We start from the raw sequence: 23,159 nt of genomic DNA, 5'->3' as shown, positions 1-23,159 counted from the left end.
GGCAAATGAGCTGACACGTCCTACGACCACCTTGATACGAGAGTCAACACAACCAGTTTCTCCACATAGCAAAATTCGACTGATTTACTTCACCATGCTAGGCGTACATGCATCCGTCCACTGCGCATGTACATGCAACTGCGGAGACAATCCAAGTCTTGCGTCTGCACTGAAACTACGGTACTATACATGTATACTGCTTGCCATGAAATCAAAGTTGCCTTTGTGAGCGGGTATAACCATCCAAAAACTCCATGGTTAGTAGCCTCATACAACAACGCCGATAGAATGCTCAACAAATCAACGCCGTATCCCAGGGGCATCTCAACTTCGTCCCATGTTCAGTGCCGTCTGCCCACGCTCTGGGTCCGACATCTTGATGATCTTGACGTCCGAGGTTTGGGTGACGCTGCTCATCGACTGTGGGGTGATGAAGATGAACTGTCGACCGATTGAGCGGCGAGCAGCTTCGATGATCATGTGTAAACTTCTCTCACGGTTGACATTGTCCATGAAGACGTCACTGGGACAATTAGTTAGCTAGTGCAGGGAAAAGGGGACTTTGGACAACTTGCAATTCGTCGAGACAACGAATGGGTGAGCCCATTGCATCCCATAGTGAGAGGAGCAGGCACACGGTAGAGTAGGATTTCTCTCCTCCAGAGAGCGTCTTGGTTTCTCTACCATCTCCGCTTCGCTCTGTGATATCCGGTTGAACCTTGCAAAGTCAGCGCATTGTGCGGCGTCGGGCTAATGTTCAAACTTACGTGAATATCAAGAAGAGCCTTTTCGTGGTCGATACGAAGCGTCCCTCTGAATTTGCGTTCGCTCAGCAGATAGTTGAAGGTGACCCGCGCCCGGACAGAAATGCCATTTCGAAATTGCTTCCACCGAAGACGTCGGTTATCCAGGGTCTTCATGAGTTGCTGTACCATGTTAGCAGAAGTCAAAATCGTACATGCAACTATACTTACACGACACAAGTTGTCGATGTCCTCATACTCCTGTATTGCATCGTGGTGCTTCTGCTTCGCTTCACTTGCCGCCCGAGTAAGATCCAGCTGCGATCCACCGAGCTCCCTTTCTGTCTCCTTTCTTGTTTTCTCCATCCTGACCATCGCCTCTTGGAGCTTGTCAGATGTCTTGTCAGGGGGGACAAAAACACGCTCTTCACAGATGGTCTTCGCACCATCAATCACTTCTACCAGCAGGGCCTGTTGATCGGCTAGCTCTGCTTGCCACTGCTTCTTGATGTCTTCAGCTTTGGCAACCTGGTCGATTGCGGCGTTCTTGAGCTTGAGCTGTTCTTCTCGCGTGCCCTGCATTTTTCGAACCGTCGATTGCGCCTTCTCGAGGCGGAACTGGTAGTCAGCGACAACCTTTTGCGCTTCATCCATCTCCCGTTTGTTCGCCTTGTTTTCATCATCAAGCTGGTATTTTGAGATTTTCAAATCTTCAAATGTTCCCTCACTTATCACCAATTCTTCTTGGGCCTTTGCAAGGTCTGCCTCGCGCACCTGGATAGCTGCTGCGTCAGGAGTTGCTTCGTCCAATTCGTTCTCAAGTCGGTCCACTTCTTTGTTGGCACGTTGGAAAGCAATTTGAAGGTCTTTCTTCTGGCGTTCGTGATCTCGTATCCGAGACTTGCATGTATTGACCTGATCAAGCCGTTGACTAGAGATCTTCTCACAAGCCTCAAGTTGTTTTTGAGCCTGAGCGAGATTTCTCTCCTCTGTCCTACATATCTAGTTAGCAAGTTTCCAGACATGTGGATCGTTTGTTCGCACTTGATCTGTGTAGGCTCATCTACCTGCATACGCAGAGGTCCGGAGTATTCCGCAATCGGGCTGTTGTTGATACCTCCGTTGTTGGTGTAGCTGATGACGCGACCTTTTCGAGTGTCGCCATCTGCAAAAGTGAAGCACATCTTAACATGTTCGGTCGATTTTCCACGGGCATCCATGAAATGGGCACCTTCCTTCATGTCCTCGATGAGCACGGTCTGCTCGATCGACTGATTGATAATAAACTGATTTCGAACAAGGTCTTCTTCGATCTGTGTATTGGTCAGCTGGATATCTTTACACCATTCGCGCAGAGACCGTGCTTACCGTAAGAGCTCTCATCCATGTCACAAGTTCATCCGGAGGCTCACTCCCAGTGGTGTCTATGTGCGCCTTTTTGCCAATGTATATTGGAGCAGACCTAGATTTGTTAGCTTCGTCGACGAAATGAGAAGTAAACACATACCAGCCAATCCTGTTCATCAGGACAGACAGTGTATTCTGATCTTGCCTGCTTGTGACAACAAACCCATTCAAGGCTTGACCGAACTGCTTTTCCAAGATCCGGCCCCACTGAGACTTCACCAACTTGACGTGACGACCGAGAGGCCCGACTGGTGGTTCTCTGAACCTGCGCTCAGACTTGATCGCATTGAGTAACTCATTCAGCTTTCTGTGATTTGGATACGCTTCGATCCAGTTGCTCTGGCCTCCTTGCAGTGCTCTGATAGTATTCATGATGCGTGTGACGCCGGCCCGCGCCTCTTCCGTTTCACGATCCGCTTCGTGCTGCTCCTTCTGGGCGTCCTTGAGCTTCTCCTGCAGAGCTGAAAGGCCTGTATCATGGGCTTCGAACGCAGCCCTGGCATTGTCGCGTTGTACTTTGGCTTCTTCACACTCCCGAGCCTTCTCGGCATGACGACCATTGTCCGCTTCAGCCTGTCGTCGTCGGTATTGCTCGATCTCTGCTTTGATATCTTGCGCTTTCTTCTTCTTTGCTTTCAACTCGCTATGAACATTCCGTTCATCAGGCTGTAGTTGCTGGAGTTTCGTTCTGATGTCTTGAAATTTCCCTCTGGCCTCAAGTAACGATTGCTCCGCAGGCTCTAAATCAGCTGTAATATCAGTGACAGATTGCTTCGCAGCTTCACAGGCTTGATCTGCTTGTTCGTAACGCTCTGCTGCCTTCTCTGCGTCCCCTTGTAGCCCTTGTATGACTTCATCGCATTTCGTGATTTCCTTTAAACTGTTTTCCACCTCTTGTTCCTGCTCCCGGACAGCCGCCCACGCTGCTTGATTGGCGAGCTCCGCTTCCTTATCTCGCATGGTCTGCAGACTTGCCGCGCGTTTAGCTTTCCTCGCCAGCACTTCCATCTCGTTTCTCAGGACCCTAAGGTCGGCTTCCTTGACCTCTGCTCTCGCATTCATCACTTCCAGAGACTGTTCGATCTGCTGATAGTCTCTATTGAGATTCTCGAGCTGCGTGCCTTGCAGGAAGAACTTGTATTTGTCTTTCGATGTCGAGTGGTTCAGAAACTGTCTTGCCATGTCCTGCGTTAGCACGTTCATTGGGTTGTCAATTTGCATAGAGAACGCGTCCAGGATGTCTTCAAGCTCAGCCTTTTTGTTCGTAACAAGTTTGTTATTTACGTTTTTGAGCTTGAACCCCGAAGTGCCGGATTTACTGAAGTGTCGTTCGACGATGATCGAGTCGCCGTACTGCGCAGGTTTGTAAGCGAGTGGCCCTTGGTTCTTAATCTTGACAGACACAGAGGAGTGCTCTTTGCCCTCCTTGATGAGGCTCTTGAGGTTCTGGGCGCGGTTTGTGGCTGTAGCCTTTCCACCCAGGCAAATTTGAATTGCTGTGAGCACTGCGCTCTTGCCGCTACCGTTGTGTCCGATGATGAAGTTGATCAAAGGTCCCAAGGTCACCGTTAGATGTTCGTGACACATAAAGTTGATACACTGAACTTCCTCGATGATACCAGAGTCCGTTGGCTCGTTCTGCCGTTTTGCAGTCGCCTGGCGTTCTCTCTGCACCTGCTGTGTTGCCCATATCTCATGTTCGCGAGTCTGTTCACCTTCATCATCGGGTGACTCGCTGCCGCTTGCCGCGTCGGATCGTTCGTCATCTGACTGGTCGCTGTCTTGGGATTCAGATTGTCGGGCTCGTTTGCCCTAGACAGTGTTAGCATATGTGTTGGTGCTGGCTTGGGACGGTTGATGTACGCGACTATTGCTACCTGAGCCGCTAGGATCAACCCCATCTGTGAGAGCGCGAGGGCGCTTCGCAGACATTACTGCGGCTACTCCGATCCCAGAGAAAGAGTTGGGGGGGCGCGGTTGAGTTGTAGGGGCCTGGTAAGCGTTTGCAGGCGAGGCAGTTCAGAACGCGCTCCTCCCCCACTGAACCGTTCGGGAACCGCGCTAGTGTCCGTGCCTGGCGATCTCACATTGACGCGGTAATATAAGAATTCACAAACGATGTACAGTCGGGACGAAATGGTATTGAGCGAACATGAATCATATAGGACAGTTCTGGGTTGGCTATGGTGCATACTACAGTTCGATTCAACTCAACTACGATTGACCCTGACACGTGATAGCGCGTCACCGCGTGATTGCCTTGGTGCCATCTCATCCCACCTACTCTAAAACGTAGTGCGACATCGCGGTGCTACAGCGGCTCATGTTCTACGCGCGCAAGGATGCCTACGCTCCAAACCGCAAGGCATCTGTGTGTAGTCAGAATACATGTTGTTGAAATAGAAGCAGCTCACAAGCTAGGTACGATCACGTACTTGGCCTGCAGCCACACATCACACTTGAACGTCCAGCCATGGCACTAAATTGGGTCATGTCATTTCGCGACTGGAATTTTTCTATACTAGACAATCACCAACGCCGCCTCAGGTGTTTCCAAAAATGGGTATATCAAGTGTCAGTACTGCGACTGTTCACTACTATGCAAGATTAAGATGTTCCGCTATGCAAAATTCATTGAGTATTGCGCCGTGCCAGCACTGTTCAATCTACATGACAATCTGAGATACGTCAGCAAGCGTTTTTGGTCACCAACAGAGGTGATGCAACTTACACAATCGCTGTCCTTAGGCGCCTGTCCTATGCCCATCTCATCAAACGTCTTTGGTCCCTTGCCTGGTGTCGAAGCAGCTGATGGCGCTGGCTTAGGTGGTGTAGGCGTCGCCGGCTTACCTGCTTGCACTGGCGCAGGCTTGGGAGGTGGTTGCTGTTGTTGCAATGTTTGTACCCTATTAGGCTTGGGCATGTTGTCGTATCCGCTAGGACGACCAGAGGAGCCTGGCCGTGATGAGGGTCGGGAGCCTTGACCGGGTGTAGTAGTCGAGGGTCTATCCATCCGTGAAGAAGTCCTACTCTCCTGACCTGGTTGAACTGTAGATGGGCGGGTGTGCTGGCGGGGCTCGAGAGGCGCGACGTAGCCAATGTCTGGCAGTGTGGGCGCTTTCTTGAGTGGCGCCCCTGTCGGTTTCTGCAGCTTGTTACGTCCATCTGGCGCACTGTATCCAATATCAGGAGGCTGCGTCGTCGATGGGCGGTTCTGGGATTCTGGACGTTGAGCGCTCGGTCCTCCCGGCTGTCTGTAACTCGCTGGTCCTCCTGGTGGCAGCGGCGCACCACGACCACCGCTGGAAGGGCGTCCACCACGTCCTGGACCCATGTTGTCCACACTCGTGTGAGGACGCATTGGCATCGGACCCAAGTCGTAACCAGGACCGGGATTAGGTCGAGGACTGCCGCGTCCATAAGGATCATTTGGAGGATAAACGTTGGGGTTGATGTTGAATGCTGACGATGCAGGTCGAGCACTCGAAGCCCTCACCTCTGGCGCAAAGCCACCGGCGATACCTGGCCGCTGTGGACTTAGTCGAGGGGGGCCATTGTCCATAGGGTATGGCGCTGCTGTAGAGGGACGGTCGTAGGGAGCCGACATGGGGGCATTCGAGATCATTGGGGGCTGGTCAGACATAGGATACGGCGTTGTACTATCGCCCCTTGGCGGATGGCGACCACCTGTAGGGGTGGCTGGGGAGGTATCGCCGTAATCAGAAGGACTGATATCGGTGATAGAAGGCATAGGAGCATGTGACTTTTGCAGTCTCGCTGGCCGCTGCCCTCGCATGGAGCCGTGCTTCGATTTGATCATGTTGATAGCGACGTTTTCATGGTCCTTCTTTGACAGCGTCCGTGACAGCTTGGAGATGCTCTCTATACGTGCAGTCGCATCTTTGTTGCCGTTCTTCTCTGCCTTTTCGTACCACTCCAAGGCTTTGTCAAGATTGACCGGCGTGTTCATGCCGATCTCGTTGAAGTAGCCCATGGCGAACTCTGCTGTCGCGAGGCCAGCCGCTGCGGCACGTTGCGCGTATTGGTACGCCAGCTCTTCGTTCTTATTGAACTCTCCTTCGTGTCCACAGAGGAACCATTTGCTGATAGCCATGTCTGCCTCGGGCTCACCCTGCCTAGATGCGAGTGCGTTGTAGTGTAACGACAGCGTAGGGTTAAACTCACAGCCCAGACTGCAGAGCTCGTAGGCGGAGCCCATCTTCAGCTGAGCCTTTGCGAACCCGAGATAGGCGGCTTTCTCTATGTTTTGTCTTGCGCCCTTCTCATCGTAGGGCAAAAACATCTCGGGCACATTGATTTGGGGCAGTTCTCGCGCCTGAAGCATGCCCAGCACGTAAGCACCCTGTGGAGCATTCTCATCGGCAGTGGCCGCAGCCAGTTTGATCAGTTGTACTCCTCTTGCAAAGTCTTGTGGCTGGCCGTGCTGTCCGAGCAGCGTCATCATACCAAGACGGTAGTTGGAGGCTGAGTCGCCTTGTTCGGCGCCAGCTTTGTAGTTCTGCAGAGCCTTGATGGGGTCATTCGACTGCTCAAACTGCATGCCCATGCGGTATTCTGCCCTTGCGTATCCCTTTGCAGCCGCGCGGGAGTAGCATCTGAACGCTTCCTTCTTGTCTGCGCGCATGCCAAACTTGCCAAACTCTAGCCACATACCCCGCATAAAGGTCGCTTTCGGATGGCCTTGGTCCGCTAAGAAGGTGACTACGTTCATCGCGTCCAGACGGAGCTGGTGCTCGACTTGTGGTGTGGCCGGTCTCGCCCCCTGGATCTCTGAAATGCGCTGCTCGTGCAGTTGCGCGGCGTCTACATATTGCAGTGCATCTTGTGCCCATGCCAGCTGCATCTCGGGATCATTCGAGTTGAGCACCGGCAAGCGGGCATTCTCCAGGACAGCCTCCTTCTCATCGTCGGACGGCGGCACGTTCGGAGGCTTGTTGGGAAGCTTGGGGAAGGGGGAGAAGTTGGGCGAGTCGTGGCTCTGGGCGAACTGGTTGTAGTCGTGCGACGGCTGCTGCTGCACCGACTGAGGCTGCACGTTTGGTGGTTGCCGGAAGGCAGAGGAGATGCTCGCTTGCCGCGCCGGCCATTGATCGTTGTGGACAGGCAGCTCGTTCTGGTAGCTCGCCTGTCGCGGCGGGAAGTTCTGCTGTGACTGATTGTAGCCCTGCATGGGTGACATGGCGCCGTTGGTACCACGAGGGCCGTTGGCTTCCAGCTCCAGATGCGCGATGTTTTCTTGCATGTTCTCGGGCACTTCGGGCATTATCCTACCGCCAAACCTACGTCAGCCGCAATTTCAGGGCATGCATATGGTGATGGGCTAGAACGAACCGCTGAGGCGCAGGCGAGATGACTTCAGGCGAAGGAGCCGGCATATAATAGTCATCGAAGCCTCCTGGCACAAAAGTCGCCCCGAGCTGGGGTTGGCCCTGGTGGTAGCTCATTATGATGTTGCGATAGGGTATCAACTGCTGCACGCTGTGATGCTTGAGATGTAGGCGTCAGCCGTTGTCCAAGAGAAACAGCGTTCTATGCAGGTTGCCGCCTGGTTCCAAGGACCGTTCCGCGAAGCAGTCATCGAGGCCGCCATGCATGCCGAGTGACGCGTGGAGCAGGAAATGAGCGTACCACGTACCTTAACTTGGTGGGGTATGTCCCTGAATCGCCGTCGCTAAATGCGAACTCGCCGACAACCCTTGCGATCTGTCGGGTATCGTATACGAGAAAGCCGTCGATCCCTCGTAGTCGTATATGGATCAAGTATGTCGCCAGAGGCGGCGGTATAAGTAGCGGAGGCGGCGGCAGTGAGCGGTTGAGGAGTGGCGCAGGCGGAAAAGAATAGGTTCAGGAGAGATTCGAAACGGCGGAGCAGGCTGTTTGCTACTGAAACAGATGCTGAAGTAATCGCGGCAGTCCTAGGAATATGGGTAGTGAAAGGTGCGTTATTTGACGTTGAGGCCCGAGTGAGCTCTCCAGCTTGCATACATGTGCGCTTCCAAGGTCACAAGAACAAGGAGTGGATGGTCCCTCGAGGTGGTGACCGGCATTTGTTAACAATGTCATCCTTTACCCGCCTGTCGTTCACAGCTACTATAAATGTTTCGACAAGTCTCGGAAACCAGCCGCCGAGCTCACGTTACTGTGCCATTCACTTCGAGGCTGTGCAGTGACGTTGACGTTGCTCCGAACCACCACTTTCGGTCGCGCACGCCTGTCGTAACAATTTCGGATCTGACGGCGGATCCACCAGGTGAGGACGGAGACGAAATGCAGCAATGGCTTGCGCGGCTGCATACGTTCTAGCCATCCAGGCCTCATCACCAAGGTTTCTGTCATAGCACGCAGTTTGTCACGTATGATGTGCTACAAATTCAATAGGGTATTCGTAATTCAACTCCTTCGTGATAAGACGAAGACAAAGCCGTGTTGACAGAGCAACACTGCAGCTACTGTATACATATCTGGAATGAAACCACAAGGCGGCGGAGATCGCTTACTGCTCGAGGCATCCGCGATGATGAAGTATGCAAGCAACAAGGATAGAGGCACATCTAGTGGACCATCACGTCCGCACCAGACTGTTGCTGCGGGGCACCTCCGGGCTGTTGTTGGGCTGGCTTGTCACCGTTGGCGGCGCCTGCTTCACCCTCATCCATCTCCATGTCATCGTCGCCGCCCTCCTCGCCCTCCTCCTCCTCATCGTCTTCTGAATCTTCAATGTCAATCTCCTCGCTGCCGGCCTCGGACTCGGCATCCTCGTCGTTGGCGGGGCCTGCAGTGTCCTCGGCGCCTGCCATGGCAGCATCCTCGCCCTCAGCGGCAGCACCCTCACCCTCTTCCTCTTCCTCCTCTTCTTCCTCGATACCGTATTGGTCTCCGTCTGCGGTGAGGTCGGCCTCTGGCTGCTCAGGGGGGAACTCAGGGGGTGCAGACTCGTCGGAGTCCCTACCAAGGTTAGTACTGCCAAAGGAACGTAGCTGTCTGTGCTTGAACATACCACTTGATGGCAAAGCGCGTGACTCGTGGCTTCTCTGCAAGAATCTGCCTCTGCACCTTCTCGATGACGGGCTTGGTAGGCGGGTCGAGTGCCAGCGCCTCGTCTGTGTACTCGTTGTTCACATAGTATCCGACACGCACGAACTCGCGCTCATCATAGCTGCAGCTGAGCAGAATGACTGTGACACCGATGATCTCGCTGTTGGGAATGCGCGACAGGTTGGGGGGGTCGGCCTTGAATTGGAACTTGTTGACGCCAACCGGGAGAGGACCGACGAGGACAGAGTCGAGTTCTTGGTCGTACTCGTTTCTGCAGTATGTTGATCAGACGTGTTCATAAGGGGATACAGGAGTGGTCTTACGAGGTCGCGGAGCCAACGTAGGTCAACTTCCACTCGAGGTCTGGAATTTATTAGTGACAGTGGCGGATATGCACATTCGGGCGCACTTGCCCTTCTGTAGTTGCTCAAGACACTCGAAGGTGATCTCAAACTCGTATGGCTCGTCAAAGCGCGCGGGGTTGTTCTTAACCTCGACACCGAGGAGCGAAACGACAGACATTTTGGAGTCGGGGGGTAATTGATTGGGAACAAACGCAGGTGGTACGACTGGTTTGGGTAATGTGATGGATTTGGGAGTCGAGAGGCGTGCGTGGTGGGGATTCTGCAAAAGGCGGCAGGAAAAGGTGTTTGTTATGGAAGCGGTGAGGACGTGCGTTAGAGAGATCGCGGCGGCAACGATCAGTGGATCATTGTCTTTAGGCCTGTCGCGGGTCGCGTCCTTTGGAAACGTGACCAGGCGTTACGCGTTCGCGTCGAGGTCGTATGCTCTTTGTCCCCCGCATCTGGAAACAAATGAGACGAACTGATCAGGCGTAGCATCGCTCCTTGCTTGATTCCGAGCCTACCAATTACCCATGTTACGATAGATTTCGTGCTTGATTGACCTTGGTAGGTACTTAGTAGCGAGACTTGGATCCAGTCAACTGCATTAGCCTCACTGGCTCCAGGAACGTCGCAAATACGGTCAACGTTATACGTAGTCTTTGGTTGGAGGACAACACCATCTCCTTGGTTTGATGCGCGACTCTCTGTGTAGTGTTGAGGGATACCATTGAGCCAGATCTCATAATGGTCGGCTTTTGCATCGCAGGCGTTGGTTCAGAGATATATAGCTCATAATCTCCGTGTATACCTGACAAATGCCTGGAGACTACAAGCCACGTGGAAGCTTCCACTGTCATGCCCACAGCCTCGTCTTTGCAACCAAGGTAGATTGAGTTTGGTGGGACATGGGACTGAGCCAATGACGCTGACATAGACTAATCAGCCATAGTCAGTGCTTCACGAAGAGCCAAGGTGGGGCTGACGGTCTTACTAGGTCGCAATAAAGCTGCCAACACAGTCACCACGAAACAGTCGTCCAAGCATCTGTGATTCAGGGAGGAGGAGAACTTCCAAACGCACGATTCTCTAGAGGTTTGACATTATCCGCAGCTGCTGGACAGTCTGGGTCCTGGGTACCTGCACCATCCAGCAATCCCGATTCCTACCTAGGTCTCATATCAAGTTCCACCTGCACTATCATCTAGCTGTCGAAAAGGTAGAGGACAGGCAACCAACCATTACTAACGTATGATGCGCCCTGCTTGATACCTTCCGTCTCGCTAATCGCTGCACAAGCTGTACGAGTCTGGGATCTTACGTCCGTAAGGAACCGATCCTTCCACCACTGGGCTGTAACAACACCTCAGACATGTCCAGCCCATCGTTGCCGAGCCAAAATGGTTCTCAACCTTCTCCACCAGTTGTCGCCGATAAGACGACACATCAGCCGCCACCGCGCGTTCGTCGTCGCAACCGGCTCATCACTTCTTGCCTCGAATGTAGGCGTCGGAAACTAAAATGTGACAAATGTCATCCGTGTGCACACTGCACCAAGAACGCACGTCAATGCGTCTTCATCGCCTCCGGGCTTGACTCAAACGCCCAGGCAAAGCTCGCTGAGGTGAAGGAGCAGATGGGCCGTTTGGAGAGGAGCCTCGAAGAAGATGTCGCACGCAAAACGGAAGCAAATACTCGAAGCCCTTCTGATTTTTCCAGGGTCAGCGCACTGCCTGGCCAAGAGCAGTCTAGCGACAAAGAAGACGATGAGGAGACTCAAAATCTGCGACCGACGCATCTCGTTACCGAAGATGCCACTTACTATGAGCCCGACGACGATGTCAACCTTAATGAAGATATAGACGATCTGGGTTTTCGCATGGGCCGAATCAGAATCACAGAACGCATTGGAGGACTTGTGCGCCCAAGATTTTCCGATGAAGTGAGTTCACATTTGTTTGACATGCACACCTATACTGACAGAGCTGCACTAGCTTACTCGGGCACTTAATGAGCTGCCAGACTCAGAATACCCTCCTCAGATTAGTACCGGAGAGGATCCTGCAGACTGGTTAGCACCTACACAGGATTACGTTGCCCCGTCTTCAAATTTCATGTTGACATCGACAATCAATCAAACATATCTTGAGGCTCATCTGCCCTCACGAATGGTGGTTGACGAGTTGCTCGCTCACTATTGGAACTTTGTTCATATTGTAGCCCGAACAGTGCATCGCCCTTCCTTCGAGCGACAGTATCAGAACTTCTGGATCAGGGTCAACATGGGCACGGAGCCTCGTTCATCTTTCCAAGCCGTGCTCTTTGCAGCATTATTAAGCTCAGTCGTCTCCATGACTGAGGATGAGGTGCGCGTCAAGTTTGGTATGGAAAAACGAACAATGGTAGACAGCTTCCGTGAAGGAACCGAAAAAGCACTTGCTAAAGCCAACTTCCTCCGCACTACGAAATTGGAGACCCTCCAAGCGTTTGTGATGTACCTTGTAAGTCTACAAATTCCCAGAGAGAACTGAGTATTACATCCTAGCTTTTGCCGCTCAAGTCTACAAGACTAAGCTTACATTTGTTTATAGATCCCCCTTTGTCGCAATGAAGTATCCCGCTCACACTCTGCGCTCACCGGATCACTTATCCGCTTAGCCGAGTGCATGGGTTTGCACCGGGATCCAACAGCGTACAGTTCCTCACCAGTCGAGATTCAAGTACGGCGCCTCTTGTGGTATCAAATCTGTTTCTTGGATCTCCGGACATGCGAAGCTGTTGGCCCTCGTCCACAGATTCGACTCGAGGATTATGATACCCGCTTCCCACTGAACATTGATGACATTGATCTCGACCGTGCCGAGCATGGTGACAGCAGCGTAGACGTCAGTAAAGATCGTAAATACTTTACCGACATGACGATTTGTCGAATGCGATTTGAAGCGTACGAGATGCATCGTTTTCTTTGGAGTGAGCGACCAAAACTCGATCGTAAGCGTGCCGACGGGAAACGCGAAATCACAATCACCTCCATTCTGTCACGTGTTCAGTCTTTTCAGTCTGCTATGGAGAAGAAGTACGTCCCCATGCTGGACCGCTCAGAGCTGTTACATGTTTTGGCGTCAGAGCTATATGGTATCGTTTCGAATCGCCTCTATATCTCGGTATTACAGCAGTATATCACTTCTGCCCGCAGCAGGATGCCGGAGCGCCTACGGCAGCTGACCATGAGCGCAGCAACCATGATCTTAGAACATGGAATGGCAGTCGAGCTGCACCCCGTCCTATCCTCCTGGTCATGGATCGTCGGGGCCCTCCACCAACACCACTGCGCGCTCCTCCTCGTGAACGAGATCTATATAGCGAATCCAGAGCCCGCCATGGAACAGCGTATCTGGAGGTGTCTAGACTACTCGTTCAAACTACCACCAGGCATCCCCAATGTCGAGAAGACAAGAATGGTTCTGGAAGAACTCATCGGAAAAACGAGGAAGTACTCAAACCTGAAAAGAGTACGAGTCCCGTCCAACATGCCACAACCGTGCTCAGAGCCTAGACAACGAGTGCAGAGGGAAGATAGAGAGCGCAGTGGAAGCACGCAATCGAACCTGAGCACTCTTGGTCCTCTCTCACATTTATTGAACGGAAACATGGTTACGCAAAACTGCACGCCGCCACCACGACCGCAAAGCCCACCGGCTGGATCCGCATTAGCAGCCGGGGTCAACACATTCCCTGGTGCCATACCGCTTTCGGATTGGGGTACCTTTGATATGCCAGCGTCTGTACCCATGTCTCCTTACGGTGGTATCGCACCCACCAATTGCTCTTTGGTGCCCGGTGCTGCACAGCAAGGTGGAAGCGATGCCGATAGTCCCAACTCGGTTATTTACAGAGGTGATGGGATGGCTGGGAGGCCAACATTCGGTAATGCTTTGGATGCCATCAATGATATCGATTGGGTATGTGACATCCTCTCCCACTGTACTACCCTTACTGACTACTATGCAGAATGACGTCGAGAAGATGTTTGGTGGTGCTGAGGTTGGGGCAGGCAACATGATCATCCCGCCTTTTGCCTTTCCGTCGTTCTCGACTCCGGATTTACAGTGGTCAGCGCAAGATCGGACAGAGTGAAAGATGGGTATGGGGTTGCCGCTGCTGATAACACCACCACAACCTACCAATTCTTCTACATACGACCATAGGATCTTGAGAGCAAGGCTTCCCGTTCGCTCAGCCCTATTTAAGCAAGATACCGGCGGATTAGTAGTTAGGTGGGTGACCACTAGCGAATCCCCGCTGTTGTATGTTTTTGGATCTCGAGGCCTTCTTTTTGCAACTGACCTGAATATCGCACAAGGCGTATGAAGGACGGTACCAAGATATTTGTACAACACGATATGAATTACTGCATTGTGACTGGTTCTCTCTTCGATTGTTCTGAAATTGCCAAGTTTTACGTCCCCCCTGCGAAAATGCATGTTCATATGATACAGCGAGCCGACTGTAAGAACCAAGATTATGGTCGTTAGCCCGGTGGAAGGTTGAGTCTTTCCTAAATGCAGCGTTGGTCTGGAACTCTGGCATAACGAAGGCTCGGAGGGCAAGGAGTTTCCTACAGATTTGGTCTTCCCGAATCCTATGTTTGGAAAGGTATGAATCCTGCTGGGTCTTTTGTATCTTACAAGCAACGTATTTCAGGGCGTATCATCGATCAGCTGGGAACTACAACGCCCTCAAAGCACATGTTGCCAATATTTCAAACTGATTCACTCAATCGGATCGTCTTCTCGGTTTGCCACTTTATTACAATTTGTCAAAGGCTATAAAAAAGCCAAAGTACGTGGCAGGGTCTAGAATACTAAAGTATGTGGGAACGTTGAACTTTCCCCTGGAAGGCAACCACCAAGTGTTCATTTGTGTTGTCTCGGTACCTGTGTAAGGTTTGCTTGCGAGCTAGGGCTGATGGATTGACGGCACGGAACGAGACCCGGCGGTAGCGTAAGGTTCAGGTACGACATCATAGTGTATCAAGAAGGTCGATGCAGATGCGGATTAGACAAGACCCCTGCTAGGCATTGCGTTTCACGACCCAGTCGAATTGCGTTCGACGTTGTTCTTATCGCAAGGGAGGTATGTGTGGGGTAGCAGCCGCGGGTAAAAAGGGTTTCGAGATTGACATCGAGGATAGCGAGTGGTATTCACGTGCAAGGAACCACTAAGATGCGTGATAGTGGGGTATTCGTTGCACCAGTATTTGGAAGATGGGTGGCGCGGTTGCTCGCTTGCCGTTCTCAATTCTAACGTGCCAAGGATAGGGTTCACGCCGGAAGACGCACCCAGAAGTTGGACATGTGAAAGTACGTATGCAGGCGTAAACATATCTGTACGAACTGCATGTAAAGCATGTGCTGATTTGGAAAATCAACACTAGATGCTATGCTACTCCTGTTGAGTTGTGGCGCGGCCACCAAAAGCGATCGTGGAGGGTATAAAGTTTCGGCTATCGTGAACGGACATGGTTTCTCGCCGGGCCTTCCTAAAAGTATTTGGCCGCAGTGCGGTAAGTTTAGCTGTGAAGAAGAACAAGAGGTCCGATAACAGGGGCTATTGAATGTGACGAATGGTGCATGATAAAGCGAGCAAGCGCGATACACGACTGATGGTTGGTTCAGTATGCCGGTCCGGTCTTGGTATATTGGAATGATGCAGCGTAAACATATAGCCGGCGCGACAAAGGAAAGTGCGCGTGTGGATTACTCGAGATATGAAATTCATCTTAAGTGAGCGGAGCAGCTGGCCAGGAGCAGAAGGTCTATACTACAGCTTGTAAGACGTTTGCGGGTTGTGAAAGGATGTTCCCTGTGTGCGGAAGTTTTGCAGGGCACATGTGCAGGCTCGGAGATGTGTACCGCTTAGCGAAGCTTAGTATACAACGTGTCTGCGGTTGTGATGAGTTGTCCCTCAGGGGTTCCACGGTGTAGACTTGTGCCGTTGGGCAAAAGCACGTCCAGCGATGCTTTTCTCCACCAGCTTGGCGGCCAAAAGAGCCAAAGCATGCAGGAAAGCGGAGTTTGTGGATTGCCCGCAGGAGGCGCGACCCGTTGTCTCAAGCCCTGCTGCAGCCCCCCGGGAATGGGTACCTCTCTGTACTTGGTGACGCGAAACACCAGTCGTGGATATTGCGGTGGCCAGGCCAGACATGTGAGCGGGCCTATCAGGGCGCGGTCGAGTGGTTCGGATGTGTTTGCAAGTCAGTGTCGCTCGCAGGCGTGGTGGGAGCTGGTCAGGGCTCGGGGGGTCCAAGACATTTTGACTCGTAGTCGCGACCATGTTGGTTGTGTCGGTCGTGGGCGTGCAGGGGTGCGAGGGACAAGGTTTGGATCTTGTGCACCTCCATCTCAAAAGTTGCTAGCTGCCTCTCTCTCCTGCATTGGGGCCAGCAGCGCTTCCTTCGACTCTGCACGCGTCTTGCGACCGCGCGACCGCGTCCGACTCTCTCCCATCCGACTACCCCTGGGGTTCGAGGCTTCCTGTGTCGATCCTGCGTAGTGCTCTCGCGCGTGGCTCTTTTCGGCCTCGTCCTGCAACACCACCAACATCGCGGTTTGGAACCCCTGAAGCCCCCGCAGCTCTCTCGTAAAGTTAGTTTAGACCGACGTTCCTCTGCGCGTGTCATGCGACTGCAAGACGCCTTGCTCCACCCCTAGCATCTTGTGCCGCAAGCCGCTGGCTTCCCAGGAACGAGGAACGGCGCGCCCAAGCAGCATCGCGCCATTGACCTGCATCGTCACCTGTCCGTGCAATCTTCTGTCACGGCAAGATTCCCAATTGCTGCCGTACACCCTCGCAGACGTGTCTGGGCTCGGCGGAGAATGCTCCTGTGCCCAAGTGTGGGAAGGTCCTCGACGCAGACATTCATTCACATAGCCCGCAGCCTGCCATGGCCGACTACTCCCACCACCATGGCCGCCCATCCACGCCCACTGGCTCCCACACAACCTACAGACCAACCGGGTCCATGCGAGCACTCAACACCGACCAGCCCAAGCACGAGACCTTCTTCGACGATGCCACCCCCGTAGACGCCTTCAACAACGACCACCCCAAGCACGATCCGCTGCGCGACTCGCACGATCTTTCCTTCGCCGAGGGCGGCAATGTGAGAGACTCGGTCGTCGACAACATGCTGCTCTCGCTCGACCAGTTCGCGACCGGCAATCTGTTCGGGAGCTCAGGCCCGCAGTACTCCAGCTATGCCGACGACGACTTCTTCCTCCGCGACAACTCGTACCGCCCGCCCGGTGCCCGCCATCGCGGCCACACGTACACGTCGTCGCGCTCCTCCGACTACGACCTGAACCCCGACGACCACTCTCGATACACAGCCCACCACTCGCGCGCCCGTCGAAGCAACAGCAGCAACAACATCGGTACCCCAGTCCGCCGCAAGGGAAGCACGCGGGACATGTACACAGGGAGGCAGGCCACCGCCCAGTATGGCCAGCTCCAACAGGCCGGCCATCTGCGGGGCAACAACAAGAAGGGCAGCATGGGCAGCGGCTCCTCGAGCATCGACTTTGGCCAGTCTGGCATCTTGGGAAACCAGCGCCTTGGTTTTGGGAAGCGTTCGGCCAGTTTTGATCATAGCAATGCAAGCGACCGGGGGAGAATCTCGCCTTTGCGAGTCGAGTCTGTCCTAGACCGAGGCAGGGTCGCCTATCAAAACTACCCCGATGAATACGATGCCGCCCCCGAGCCCACCATTCCCGCCGGCCCTCGAAGGGTCCAGGAGCCACCGCAATCACCCCTCGCTTTCCCCCCTCAGCCATCGTACGCCGCACCGCAGGCACCCCGGCCGGGCCGTAGAGGCAGCGTCCGCTCCAACACGAGCTACAGAACTTTGCGAAAGAACAAGAGCCAGCCAGGACCAAGCATGAGGGCCCAGGCCCAAGAGTTTGTCAATGCCAGCACCTTGCGAGAACTGCCTCCTGTACCGTCATGGCACGATCCTTCTGCTCCATCGCCATCCGTGGCTTCACGAAGTCCACTGTTCCCTCCCCAGGCTCCAGCAGCGCCAAAGCCTGGCTTCTTTCGCCGAGTGTTTGGTGGAGGCTCTTCCAAGTCTACACCACAACTGTCTGCTGCCTCAGCTGGCCCTAACTCGTCACAAGAAAATTCAGCCCCTGTCTCCAGTAAGCCCCAACCGGCCGATGTCAACTCCATGTACTCTGCCGCACGACCGCGTACGACACCGAGCAATGGCAGCCATATTGCTTCCCAGATAAAATCGCTGCCAAAAGCCCCCCAGACTGCCAACCCTGCTCAAGGGGACGCACAAGCACTACAACCACCAACGCTTGGCAAAAAACCATCATCCTTCTTCCGGCGTCGAAAGAAGTCTATTTCTGAAAGCACGAAACCCCCCGTCACGGCTCTCGAGTTTATTCAGCCAGCCAAGCCGGTACTACCCCCACAACCCAGCCCCGGAGTTAGTAGTCTGCGACAAGTTATGAACCCCTACCTTAATGACGCAGGGCGCACTGGTGACAGAACACTAGACGCGCGGGATGAGCAGTCAGGTGACGCTTCTACGAATGGATTCTCACCAAACTATAAACCACACAAGGATGCAACAGTCCGCGCCATCAAGTCAACTTCACGTGGGGACGATCAGACACCTCCTGCATCTCGAGGAGAGCAGTTAAGAGCTTCTGAAATGACCAGCACAGGAAGTCCCAAGCTGAAATTGAAATTGAAGCACGCGAAATCTCCCGCTCCGACTCAGCAGGAGGACACTTTCCTTGCGGATAGCAGCAGCTGCAACGAGGATCGCAGTGGTCGCGCAACGCCAACAGGCGATTACAGCGGTACCGAGGAAAGGAGACCGAGCACAGGACCCACTCCCTCGTTACTCAGACAATCTGAAGCAAAAAGCAATCGCAAGCCCAGTGGCGACCATCGGGCCGAGCTCCTGTCCCCTCATGACGACCCTATTTCTAGACGTGGGTCAGCATCGCAGTCTGCTTCAGAAGTTGAGGACGAAGGCTGGGTCATTACCGAATCAACTGACAGGGTGCACCGTACCGACAAGAAAAGCCCAGCTGCGAAGCGCGTGTGGCTTGATACCACTCTACCCGACGCACTCATCGATACTACCGACGACCTCAAGTTGCCATTAGAAGGTGCGCGATCATCCCAGCAGTCACTCGACAAGGTCTCGCCAGACGCCAATACCCCAACCTCACCTAATGACGTCTTCCTCTCTGCTACCAGTCTGCCCATAGTGCAGGTTGAAAGTCGCGACTCCGACACCATGCCCGCTGTTGTCGAAGACCGATCGATGCACAGCGAGCCCACTGATGCAGAGCGTGAACGTGCATTCCAGATTTACAGCGGCGATGATTCCTCTAGTCTGAAGGCCCAAGCGGCTACCTTGTTGGGCGATGTCAGCTTGTCCAGCACGCGCATGCGAAAGGCCTTTATGGACCTCTTTGACTGGACAGGCATGAACATCTTGGCTGCTATGCGTGACCTTTGTGGCAAAATCATTCTCAAGGCCGAGACTCAGCAGGTTGACCGCATTCTCATGAGTCTCTCAGAGCGCTGGTGTGAATGCAACAGCAGCCATGGCTTCAAGGCAGTCGGTAAGTAGCTCACTTTGCTATGAAGAAACACAGCTGACCGACGACAGATGTCGTCCATACTATTTGCTATTCCATCCTGCTGCTCAACACAGATTTGCACTTGGCTGATATCGAGTCGAGAATGACACGAAGCCAATTTGTCCGTAACACACTCCCTACAGTCACTCGCGTCTGTCAAGATTCAGTCAAGGCTGCAGGAGAAGAGACGCTAAGGCCACATTCCACTCACTTCCGAAGACCATCCCTGCCATGGAATGAGAAGTCAGAACCCAGCTCGCCGGGTCCTGACGCTACTACATTCTCTGCGGATGTGGAGGAGCCTGCGGAGGCTAGGAAAACCCGCAGTCGTCTCTCCATCCGACCTCCTGCTAGAAGTGGCTCAGAAGGTCTACTTTCCTTTGACTCTGCAGTATCCGAGTCTAACACACTTGTCAACTCGCCATACAATGGTCCTATGCGAGGATGGGAGTTCCAGGTCGAGACGGTGCTCAAAGAGTTCTACGATTCTATTCGTAAACAACGCTTGCCCCTCCATGGGTCTTCCGAACCTGTTGTTCATCATCAGCCTTCGTCCAACAACCTCTCCGTCAGCAACATGCTCCGCCGCACTCCCAGTGTGTTGAGCAAAGCACCGTCCGACAACACGAGCTACCGTGGTCGATCCCAAAACGATTTCCGCAATGTGGGCAGTCGATGGGCCTCTAAGAACCGCTCAAAGCAAAGATTGTATCCTTCATCTACCGTGGCATCTAGCCGAACCAGTCTGGACGACGGATCAGTATGGAGCCCCGCCGGATCCAGCTCTTGGAGTCGTTATTCGTACGGCAAGACCGGCACTTCCATGTCGGTGGACTCACTGGGCTCACACTTTGCGCATGGCGACTATCAACAGGCTATCGGCTTTGCCAATGCTCTTAGTCAAGCCATCATCCGTGAAGAGGGCATGACTATTGCTAGCGATGAAGAATTCTCCCGTGTGGCTCCGTTGTTGGAAGACGAGACACTCGAGCTTGTTGGAGCACCCTGGGCCAAGGAAGGTATCCTCAAGCACAAGCGACATCTTGATTCAGTGGATAGGAAGGCAAAGGATCGAGCGTGGAATGAATGCTTCGCTGTCGTCGAGAAAGGCTGTATGCGTTTATTCTCTTTCAGCATGAACTCCAAATCTGTTAGGCAGAAGAGCAAGCTACGACCATCTGCTGGTGGTGTTGTAGGAGGCGGCAACTGGATGGACAATGCGGAAGCTTTGGACAGCTTCCCACTCCGCCAGACTATCGCCAGCGCGCTACCTCCTCCAGGATACTCGAAGACAAGGCCTCACGTATTCGCGCTTTCACTCCCTACAGGAGCAGTTCATCTTTTCCAAGTTGGAACACCTGACATCTGTCGAGAGTTTGTGTGCACCGTCAACTACTGGTCGGCTCGTTTGTCCAAAGAACCTCTCATGGGTGGTGTCAGCAGCATGGAGTACGGTTGGGGTGAGAATGTCATCAACCCAGCTCTGATCCGTCAAGACAGTGCGCCATCAGTGCAAGGCCATATGCCCCGTCCGAGTGTCACAAGCTCCCTTCGTAGTTCGATGGACCATGCCACCGGCACACCAAAGCCCAGACTTCCCGGAGATAAGGTCGTCTTATCGGATTGGAGCCCACCAGCATCAAGCATGATGGCTAGTACCCTGATGGAAGTGGATCAGCTTAGAGCTCTTACCGACTATGTTAAGAACATTGAGACCGAGCTCGCTCACCACAACGAACTCAGAGCGCCATTGCTCATTGCCGTAAGTATCACCTTCCCGCTTTTCCATGATCATGACTAAGACACAATATCAGTTTTCGCCTCGACACCCCAATGCTCAGAAGGCCATGGCCAACTGGGAGCGCAAATCGCAATACCTTCTCAGGGAAATTGTGAAATTCCGGACCTATATTGACACTCTAGCAACTGCACAAGCGCAGAAGCAAAAGATTTATGCCGAGCGCGAAGCTCGTGAACAACAAGAGATGGAGGAGTCAGAAAAGGAAGCAGTCGCTACTCCGAAGGCCACTGAAGATGATGGTGCGAATGAAGCTTCCGAGCCTGCTCCATCCAAGACCATGCCAAACCCAGCTCTACCAGCAGCTTTCCTTTTACATCCCTGATCGCTGCCTTTCTGATTCTGGCATATACTGACGATTGATTTCTTTGTTACGAATAGTTACTCCTCTGAGGCGCACGATACGGCGTTTGCAACTGCTTCATTCGTCAAAGCCGAGTTTGAGACAGCGGCCGCACTCGGTGTCCTGACATCTTGTTATACCTATTGTAATATGTACGATTTCTGTACGTTCGGCGTCTTGAGCAGTTTCTTTTTTTTCCCTACCACCTTTTCAGTTTAGTATGTTACTGCTTCATTCCAACGAACAAGACGATCAACCGCGAAAGTCATTTTGTATGGACGGTACTTTGTGTACGATTATATTCGCTCTCAGCCATTATCAAGCTCGGGAAGATTGATGATGCATTATGGTTTTCATGGGATGGAGCTTGGTTCTTTGCGGTTATCCATTAGAAAGGGTGGAAGAGCACGATGAAGAAGCAATTGTTCAGACATTATACCCCACGTTTTCGAATAGCATACTTTCGATACTAGCTCCTGTTCCTTGGCTTTCTTGACATGGTTACGCGTGTCTATATCTGGTGTGTTAACGTAGCATACATGACAGCTGGGAGTAAACGCACGTGGTTTGTCGCACAGCTTGCATGCGTATACACCGATTGACGAACGGCATCTCGTTACATCGCCCTCAGCCACTCTACATACCCTAGTCTTGAACAACGCACATGGCGACGATAGCTCAGAGTGCTGTAGCTTACTATTCAATGTAACTCCCATAGCCACCACCACGACATCAATGATGCTATTCAAGAAGCTCATTGCGCCCATTTCGAACTACTACTGCAGCTAGAACAACAGCGCGCGACAAAAGCGCAGCAGCGTTACGCCGAACACATTCGTAGTATCTACTCTTCTCCCAATCATTGTGTCTCGAGCCAAAATACCATTCGGTCCTCGCCGTTGGCGTGCAGCGTTCTGCGCAAGCCACACGAGGGGCTAGATTGTCCTAGCGCCAGCCTTTGAAGACAGGGTGCAGCAGCCAGCGCTTTGGTGTGCTTTGGTGTAAGGACCTGAACTGGATGGAAGAGTGCCCGAAAGGCTGCTTGCCACTACGCAAAGGTGGGATCGCGTAGACGGTGACAGGACGGATTGAGAAGAGGCTGATGGCACAGCATGTAGCCAAGTGGTGTTGTATGCCTATCGCGTTACAGGCCGCATTCGGCGGGGCGCATGATGCTGTGTAGGAGATGTGGCTAGGGGCAGGGTAAATGGTAGATGGCTGAAGTAAGGGCCGATGGGTTGGTTTCGGAGATGGACTGGGATGGCAGAGTACCTATGTTAGAGGATTTGGAAGGAAATGATATGAGAGACTTTGCGATGGGTAAGCACATAGGAATGCAGAAGTATAGATAGCAATTAGAGTTGCAAAAGCAAGAATATCATGACCGAATGTCGCCCAAAGTATTGCAATCCCTCCCATATCCAGAACAGATGCCGTACAACAGCATTAGTCGAGCCCAGGTCCAAGGAAACAGATCTGCCCCTAGTTGGACCCACCCTGGCCCTAGGGATCGTCGGTGTTGCCGTCTCGCGTACGAGACCGGACGAGCTAACTAGCCTTGTAGCTCGCTGGCATCGTGGCATCCCACGCGACCCCATGTCACGAATGGCAGAAAGAGGCTTCGACGGGAAGAGGAGGGACGAATTGGGCATGACGGACTGTTTGACGAATGGGAGGGCTACTGCGACGGGAGATGCGGCACTGGGGACTTGTCGTGCCTTGGGCCCACCAGCCAGACTGCCTTGACAGGCCTTTTCCGTTTTCTTTCATCTCCGTAGCGACTTATTTCCATCGTGCACG

The 23,159-nt window shown here is 53.1% G+C and overlaps 4 protein-coding genes across 4 annotated transcripts; 2 read left to right on the top strand and 2 right to left on the bottom strand.

Annotated features, from left to right (window-relative positions):
* Window positions 1-324: 324 nt before the first annotated feature.
* On the bottom strand, window positions 325-7,615 carry J4E82_000942 (uncharacterized protein; the record flags this gene model as incomplete). The annotated part of the gene is made up of 9 exons (XM_051727262.1): window positions 325-523; window positions 576-718; window positions 768-926; window positions 975-1,737; window positions 1,788-2,056; window positions 2,112-2,205; window positions 2,251-3,962; window positions 4,882-7,438; window positions 7,503-7,615. 9 exons carry the CDS (start codon window positions 7,613-7,615, stop codon window positions 325-327), a joined length of 6,009 nt encoding a protein of 2,002 aa, XP_051593069.1.
* Window positions 7,616-8,722: 1,107 nt separating this feature from the next.
* ASF1 (Histone chaperone asf1) lies at window positions 8,723-9,728 on the bottom strand (the record flags this gene model as incomplete). The annotated part of the gene is made up of 4 exons (XM_051727261.1): window positions 8,723-9,116; window positions 9,169-9,477; window positions 9,530-9,569; window positions 9,620-9,728. 4 exons carry the CDS (start codon window positions 9,726-9,728, stop codon window positions 8,723-8,725), a joined length of 852 nt encoding a protein of 283 aa, XP_051593068.1.
* A 1,194-nt stretch (window positions 9,729-10,922) lies between these two features.
* J4E82_000940 (uncharacterized protein) lies at window positions 10,923-13,687 on the top strand (the record flags this gene model as incomplete). Its single annotated transcript, XM_051727260.1, has 4 exons — window positions 10,923-11,492; window positions 11,545-12,051; window positions 12,142-13,512; window positions 13,562-13,687. 4 exons carry the CDS (start codon window positions 10,923-10,925, stop codon window positions 13,685-13,687), a joined length of 2,574 nt encoding a protein of 857 aa, XP_051593067.1.
* Window positions 13,688-16,496: 2,809 nt separating this feature from the next.
* Window positions 16,497-21,341, top strand: J4E82_000939 (uncharacterized protein; the record flags this gene model as incomplete). Its single annotated transcript, XM_051727259.1, has 3 exons — window positions 16,497-19,200; window positions 19,248-20,980; window positions 21,033-21,341. 3 exons carry the CDS (start codon window positions 16,497-16,499, stop codon window positions 21,339-21,341), a joined length of 4,746 nt encoding a protein of 1,581 aa, XP_051593066.1.
* Between the last annotated feature and the right edge of the window lie 1,818 nt (window positions 21,342-23,159).

Source organism: Alternaria postmessia (assembly GCF_024291825.1).
Source record: "Alternaria postmessia strain BMP 2775 chromosome Unknown scaffold_3, whole genome shotgun sequence".
Taxonomy (NCBI): domain Eukaryota; kingdom Fungi; phylum Ascomycota; class Dothideomycetes; order Pleosporales; family Pleosporaceae; genus Alternaria; species Alternaria postmessia.
The sequence above is the reverse complement of the archived record's forward strand: the minus strand, read 5'-3'. Positions and strand labels throughout refer to the sequence as shown.